This window comes from Nanorana parkeri, unplaced genomic scaffold (assembly GCF_000935625.1).
Source record: "Nanorana parkeri isolate BGI_ZX_2015 unplaced genomic scaffold, ASM93562v1 scaffold1154, whole genome shotgun sequence".
Lineage (NCBI taxonomy): Eukaryota > Metazoa > Chordata > Amphibia > Anura > Dicroglossidae > Nanorana > Nanorana parkeri.
In genome coordinates, this window is record NW_017307422.1 from 284,860 (window position 1) to 293,067 (window position 8,208).

Genomic DNA, 8,208 nt, shown 5'->3' on the forward strand with positions numbered 1-8,208 from the left:
TAAAAGCACACACTTTTTTTTTTCAATAATCATTCCAGATGAAACAAATAAAAAAATTGCCCAGCAAAGTATTTCTTTACATTGTTGCCCAAGCAATTACAGTCATCATGTTTCCAAACAGCTCCAACTCTCTCAGCTCAGCTTCCCTAAAGTTCCTGCTCCCTGGGATATGACATCAGGTCACTGTGAGGCGAGTTGTGTAGAGAACAGTGCAAGGTCATTCTGTAGTCCCGTTCTTCGCAGCATTCAGGAATTTTTACAAAATAAAGGCAGTGGAGGGGACTTTAAAGAAAAACCTTTCTTTTGTAGAAATATGGGAGCTGTCATTGCTGACCTACATTTAAATATACTAGTTGCCTGGCTGTTTTGTTAACCCTCTGACTTGAGTATGTTCTTAATCACTGACCTGGAACTGCTATGCATATTAGGAAAAGTCAATGTCCTTATCTTCATATTTGTTCTTGGTCATTGGTCAAAATATTGAAAGGGGGTCAATATGAAAACCAAGCAGTTAGTATTTGCAGAAAAAGAACTCATCAGTGGCAGTATATGTGGTTCTCTCAGGAAAGGCCACATTGAGGCTGTAAGAATGCCAGGGTGACATAGCAGGTCACTGCCAGAGCGAATGCCATGAGACAACCTCTGTGTGGTTCCCAGTGAAGTAGCATGTTACGTATTTCATAATTCCTCACAGCTCCTCATCTTTTCTGCAAAGAAGCATTGTAAGTATTGTTCCACTATAGCACAACAATCCTGTGTGACAGTAATTCTATGGCTTTTCACTAGGGCATCGTACATCAAAAGGATGCAGGTTTAGTTTTTTCAGATCAGGAAGCCCACAGCTTTAAAAGTGAGAAGGGCAAAGTGCTCTTACACAGTTCTTGCAAAGGACTTATTTTGCTTTCTCCCATGGGCAAATGGAGTTTAGGGAAGGGAAGTAAAAGCAGCCCTGGAGGCTGGCATTAAAGATACCCTAAAGGCACTGTTGGATGGCACTGAGACACTAACTACTAAGGAAACCTTAGCGCTTTAGTCCTTTAGGTAAACAAATAGCCCACAAGTGGTTAAACACATTAATACCCATCCAAAACTGAAATGCCAGCTTTTAGTGAATCCAACCTTTAATCCAAAATTAACCCAAACATGTTAATGTGACATGCTTTCTTTTCTCCAGGATTCACACCTTCCGGTCCCTGCAATGGTGGGTATTCCTGCCCTGAGGAGGAACATTTTGAGCGATGCATGTGCTACCGAGATTGTGGATATGATGGTGATCCTGTTTGTGGATCTGATGGTGTCCTCTATCAAAACCAGTGCCAGATGGAAGTGGCAGGCTGCAGAAATAACACCAGAATAGAGCAAGTGGCAATGTCACAGTGTGTACCAGGTATTTGCATTTAATAAACCAATATTTGGAAATGTTGTATAGAGTCAATATTTTTAATGAAATATCCTGCCATAGGAATTCTTAAATATAGCTCTGCTGTCATTTCCTTTTAAATCTTGCTGTACCCTACGGTACTTGGTCTTTGATTTACAGTATCTCACAGAAGTGAGTACACCCCTCACATTTTTGTAAATATTTTATTATATCATTTCATATGACGACACAGAAGAAATGACACTTTGCTACAATGTAAAGTAGTGAGTGTAGAGCTTGTATATCAGTGTAGATTTGCTGTCCCCTCAAAATAACTCAACACACAGTCATTAACCTCCCTGGCGGTCTGATTATTTCATTTTTTTTGTCACAATTTTTTATTTTAAATTTAAATTTCCCGCCGGTTCCGCCCCCCTGCGACGCAGACGCTCGCAAGGGACAGAACCCGGAAGACGGATGTTGGCATCGGCCGGAGGACACAGCCGGGATCGTGGACAAGGTAAGTAAGGCGCTGTGTAATCCCGAGTGTGGCTCAGGGTTACCGCTTTTGGTAATTAAATTAACCCCGAGCCACACTCGGGAATACCACCAGGGAGGTTAATGTCTAAACCGCTGGCAACAAAGGTGAGTACACCCCTAAGTGAAAATGTCCAAATTGGGCCCAATTAGCCATTTTCCCTCCTCTGTGTCATGTGACTCGTTAGTGTTACAAGGTCTCAGGTGTGAATGGGGAGCAGGTGTGTTAAATTTGGTGTTATCGCTCTCACTCTCATACTGGTCTCTGGAAGTTCAACATGACACCTCATGGCAAAGAACTCTCTGAGGATCTGAAAAAAAGACTTTTTGCTCTACATAAAGATGGCCTAGGCTATAAGAAGATTGCCAAAGACCCTGAAACTGAGCTGCAGCACGGTGGCCAGGACCATACAGCGGTTTAACAGGACAGGTTCCACTCAGAAAAGGCCTCGCCATGGTTGACCAAAGAAGTTGAGTGCACATGCTCAGTGTCATATCCAGAGGTTATCTTTGGGAAATAGACCTATGAGTGCTGCAGAGGTTGAAGGGGTGGGGGGTCAGCCTGTCAGTGCTCAGACCATACGCCGCACACTGCATCAAATTGGTCTGCATGGCTTTCGTTCCAGAAGGAAGCCTCTTCTAAAGATGATGCACAAGAAAGCACGCAAACAGTTTGTTGAAGATAAGCAGACTAAGGACATGGATTACTGGAACCATATCCTGCGGTCTGATGAAACCAAGATAAACTTATTTGGTTCAGATGGTGTCAAGCGTGTGTGGCGGCAACCAGGAGAGGAGTACAAAGACAAGTGTGTCTTGCCTACAGTCAAGCATGGTGGTGGGAGTGTTATGGTCTGGGGCTGCATGAGTGCTGCTAGCACTGGGGAGCTACAGTCCATTGAGGGAACCGTGAATGCCAACATGTACTGTGACATACTGAAGCAGAGCATGATCCCCTCCCTTCGTAGACTGGGCCGCAGGGCAGTATTCCAACATGATAACGACCCCAAACACACCTCCAAGACGACCACTGCCTTGCTAAAGAAGCTGAGGGTAAAGGTGATGGACTGGCCAAGCTTGTCTCCAGACCTAAACCCTATTGAGCATTTGTGGGGCATCCTCAAACTGAAGGGCGAGGAGCGCAAGGTCTCTAACATCCACCAGCTCCGTGATGTCGTCATGGAGGAGTGGAAGAGGACTCCAGTGGCAACCTGTGAAGAGTCTTTTTCTGCCATAAGTCTCTAATCCTTCATACGCATACTGAAATTGGGCTTTAAAGAACTTTCCATTGTCCTGAAATAATTCAATTTTTGGGGATTTTTGATTCAAAAGAAAAGGAATCAGTGCTTGTTTGTAATGTGGTAGGTAGGCAAATAATTATATATCCTTCCTTGGTTATCTTTGGACTGGACTGATGCTTGTATTCTGTATTAACATTGATGTTCACTGCCAGCAACAAAAACATTTAGCTGGGTCATGGGAATTTATCATGATCTTTCAAACCAATACCATTTCTTTAATCATTCGGTTACGGCTCATCAGTTGCCATTAATGGTGTAGAGCATTTCTAGCCCACCATAGTTAACCATCGATTTTCTAAAGAAGAGGTGACATAGTATAGGATAGATAATTATTGGATTACTTTTATTACCATTTTATTAGTAAAATAGTAGAAAGTATTGATTTATTTAAAGTAGAACTATGGGGTTAAGTCTTTTCCCCATAGTTCTCCTTAGGGTAACAGGAGGACATTTGCAGAGCCCACCATAGACTCTCTATGGTGGGCTCTGCAGGATCACCCTCAGGTGGGCTGGTCGCACTCCTTACCTCCTCCTCCCCTGCTGCCGAGCACGGTCCCGCCTCCTCCTCCACTACCGGTGACGTCAGAGGCTCGCGATGATCTGAACAGCGGCGTGTTCGTCTTCAGACGCCAGTGAAAGCCAGCAGCAGAAGATCCCATAGCGACCCAGGCGGCCTGCACTGCATCTGGCCGGGCCCCACTGTGCTCCGGGCCCCATAGCGACCGCCTGGGTCGCTATGGTGATTGTTACGCCACTGGCCGCAGTATACCGCGTGCAGCTGCTCGCGTTATACTGAGACGCCGCAGCTGAAGCGGATCCCGACAATTGTGCCGGGATCCGCCCAGCTGCGTGACTGACAGCTGGCTCTGCCTATCTAAAGGCAGAGTCAGCTGTACCCGCCCCCTCCCCCGTCTGTTCCGCTAGTCAGCGCTGGCGGATCGGAGCAGGGAGGGGGGAATCCAGCCCTTCCCATGTCACGGCAGAGAGCCGTGACAGGATCGAGAGGTGAGCGAACGCCGGTATGTGTTCGCTCACCTCCCGATCTACTGAGCCGACCTGTGAAAGTCTCATTGTCACAGGTTGGCTAGAACTATGAGGTGAGTGAAAATCACTCACCTCATAGTTCTCCTTTTACAAAATATTTTTAAATCAGCCTTGGTCTTTTTTCTCGCTTTCTTTACAAGAAGTTGCCAATCAGCTGTAGTCACTATTCGGGTATTCAAGACACAATAGCCAGCAGGGGAGATTTCCCAATCAACGGTATTCAGCATGGATGGGGGAATCCAACATTTTTTTCTGGTTCAGTCCCATGGGGCTAGAATTTTTTGGCCAAAACTGATGAGAACTGGTAGCAATGAGGCATAGGGAAGCTGGGTAAACTGTGGAAATTTCTGGAAGATGACATCATCAGCTTGATACGATTTAACTCAGTAGTGGATGGGACCATGAATACCACATCGCAGTTTCTAATTGTGCAGAGCATACTGCTTTCCAAACACAAGATTACCTGCAACAAAGCAGTTTTCAGCAGCATGGTGGCCAACAACAACGCAGAACAGACTTTAACCTTGGGAAGGTCTAGTGCACATATTTTGTGGGTTGATTTTCATTTTTGATTGAAATGTACATTAAAGAGATTGTGCTTCACTCTTTACATATCATATCTAATTTTGCTTTGTGTTTGTTCTTTCAAAGTCTACATGTGTTTATTTACTGGTCTCTAATAGCATATCATATATTTGTCTGCAGAAGAAAATACATCTGAAGAGGAAATTGACAGTGTTACGTTACCAGAGCCATTTCAAGAGAAAACTGGTATGGGTTTTTTTTATATTTACAGTGCTTTTTATTGACTGACCACTTATGGAAAAGTAAATAGAATGTACATTCCCTTTGTTCCTAATAGGAAAGATTAGTTATAAATCTTCACTGGCTTGATCCTTTCTTGTTATAGTTAAATAGACAATTGTTATGTAATTAACGTCACTCCTCTGGACGTATAGCCATGACACCTGTAGGGATTCTAAGAAGAAGTATATAATAGCTATGGAGGGAAGTCAAACTGTTCTATAGTCAATACCGAAAAGTCATTCTGAGACAGAGATAAAATAAAAAGAATTGGAAGAAACAAAGTCAGCATACAGTGTGGTACTGCCTGCTTTATGCTGATAGTGCAGAGCCGTGCTGCAGCCAGGAAGGATCCCGACAATATTGTCAGGATCCACCCGGCTGTCTGACAGCTGGCACTGCCTCACTAGAGCTAGAGCCAGCTGTGCCCACCCCCTCCCCTGTCTGTCCCTCCAGTGAGCGCTGAAGGAAGAGAGAGAGGGGAGGGGGGAAACCACGTAGGGAGCGATGATTCACAGTCATTATTCTCTCAAGGGAGAAGGCTATGAGCTGAGCAATCAGTGGTTTGCTCAGTCCTCAGTATATAGATCCTGTGTGTGACAGCAGCAGTATCCCCCTCTGACTCTAAGTGTTCGGAAGAGTATATTTTACTCTTACTTTAAAATATGCTTTAAAGCTGAACTGTGTCCAGCTAGAAAACTACTCCACCAGTGTTTTTTCTAAACAAAAATTGTCAGAAAATGGCATAACTTTTTACTGGCTATAATTTTTCATGTAATGCCGACTACATGATATGTGAAAATAATCTTTTCAATGAGAAATGGATTTTTGATTTATTTTATACATTAGAGAACAAAAGAAATTGCTAGGGCATGAAAGGAAGAGGGGAATTGTTCCTCCAACACTTAGTTAAAAAGGATCTATGGCAGGGAAGTCTCACTGTTGAAGTAGCCAAGACATATAAATAACCAGAGGCTGATCAGTCCACATAAAAAATAAAAAATTACCTTTTTTGGCGGACTTGCTCTTTGAGGGATAGATTAACTAGATTAGTTTTCCTTTAAAACAGATGTTAGAAGTTGAAATGGCAGCAATATGCAGTAATAATAATTTAATAATTTCTCTAAATACATTTTTGCCAGCTGAAGAAGAGGAACCTGTCCACCAATCAGAGGATTCGTATTACTCCTATGAGTATGAGACAGATCCATATGGCTCTGATAATGAAGATGGTCTTGAAATTGCAGTGCATCTCACAACAGTGGCAAATATAGCCGAGGACATAGCAGATACGATCTCGACCACAGAATGGTAAGTTTTAGGACTGCTTTTTGCTGTGACTGTATTTTGGCAGAGTGACTTTGATTCATTCAAGCTTTTCCATACGGTATAGATCTGGGAGGGAGGTTGCTGTAGGGCACAGTTTGGGACTACAAGCCACTGGCTAATTCAAGGCTTTGTGGAATAATGACCCCCCATAGCCTGGAACTGTGCAGACCGTACTAAAAAAAAAAATCATGCATCATCACTATACTTATATGTGACTGCCTTTTTTTCTTTTCTTAACAGAAAATGAAATGTATGAAAATACAGACTACAAAATATATTCAACACAAGATGGACTTGGACGGATTTAATTTTACTGGATTCTACAGAAAATGAACCTAGTTGGTTATAGACACTTACCCAACATCTATCTATTATTTTACTTCCCTTTAACCAGCTTGGTTTTTGTTTCTGTGTTTTCAATATGGAATTTTCATAGAAGATACAGATATATCAAGTGTAGAAAACCTATTTTTTATCTGAAGGAATCATTTTCAGGCCTTCCCTAACAATTATGACAACAAGAAACCTCCTTTTATCTAAATACAGACTTCTTCTTTAACTTCACAAGCAGCTGGTAGCTAGCTATTTAAAGATCTCTAGTGCTCAAGGGGAACTAGCAGAATTTCTTCACCAGGACAACAACGTAATTTAAAGAATTACAGGTGGAAAATATGCCACATCTTTGACAGCTTTGATCCTGTCTTTTGATCCCAGTTTTACCAGACACAATTTCTTTATATCACAGTTTTCACTAAGTTTTAACATTGTTTAACTTTTTCCATTTTGGACCACCTTATACATCTGCCACTTCTCTTTTTTTTCCTTCAAACATTCATTTTATTCGATTAAAGACAACCTACAAGTTATATGCGCCAGAATGGGAGTAAAGGGCCACAATGGCTAACAGAACCTAGCAGCTGAAATTTGTGTACATAACCAAATGTTGCCAAACCCATTAAAGCAGCAATACTTATTGTGAACTCTGCAGCCAACCTAGTAATATTGAGGGACAAAGTATATGCAGGAAACTGCTGTTTTGTTAAAACAGGAACAACTTAGGATGAGCAGCTTACACCAGATCACAATTACCTTTGGATACACAAGCCCTTCTTCTAAATGTTAGAATGTCCCGTCATTTCCTGCATATAGAGTCAGATTATGGTTTACTTAATTGCAAAAATGGCAATCATACATTATAGCAATTTAAAACACATGCCCTGGGTACTATGCAGGCTTTGGGCCCCATTCCATAAGGTAACTTTATATTAAATGGTCACCAACTAAAAGTAATAGAAAGAAATGTTTAAGTATATTTTGGTAATCTTCCATTAGTATGGGAATATATATATTATATTTTAATACTACTGATTTTGAGTGGTGAAGGTTTGGATCGCTAAAAGCTTCAGGCTCCAGCCTGCAACCCATATTGTAGCTATTGTAATTCTTTGTTTTATTGTGAGCAAAGCTTTCCAACCTTTGTCAGTTGTCAAGCAACTTTCGAAAGCATCAATAGGGCTAAAAAACATTGTTAATAATGAATGATCAAAATATTTAATTAAACTATATACATTATGAAGTATTCATGTGTTCTTGCTTATGGGAAGTTTATACAGGAGTGTTGGAGCAGACAAGTACTGCGCACCTGTCTCAAGCGTACTGGATATTTTGTCCATCGTTGAGCCACTTGGGCGGTATGTCTCTTAATGTAAATTAGGAAGTTGACATGCAAGACAATTATTAAGTCTTTTGTCTAGCTTTATGTGTAATTTATATGCACAGTTACTATTTTAGTTTATTTGTACTGCCAAATGAAAGCAAAGCAAAACACATTTG

At 41.7% G+C, this 8,208-nt stretch overlaps 1 protein-coding gene across 1 annotated transcript in view; it reads left to right on the forward strand.

Annotated features, from left to right (window-relative positions):
- The window catches only part of CPAMD8 (C3 and PZP like, alpha-2-macroglobulin domain containing 8), a 104,605-nt gene extending 97,536 nt beyond the window's left edge, over positions 1 to 7,069 (forward strand). Inside the window, exons 42-45 of the mRNA XM_018568215.1 lie at positions 1,175 to 1,387; positions 4,948 to 5,013; positions 6,189 to 6,357; positions 6,616 to 7,069. Of these exons, the coding sequence (XP_018423717.1) occupies positions 1,175 to 1,387; positions 4,948 to 5,013; positions 6,189 to 6,357; position 6,616 (449 nt within the window). The 3' untranslated portion in view covers positions 6,617 to 7,069. The remainder of the gene's footprint in view (positions 1 to 1,174; positions 1,388 to 4,947; positions 5,014 to 6,188; positions 6,358 to 6,615) is intronic.
- Positions 7,070 to 8,208: the final 1,139 nt, after the last annotated feature.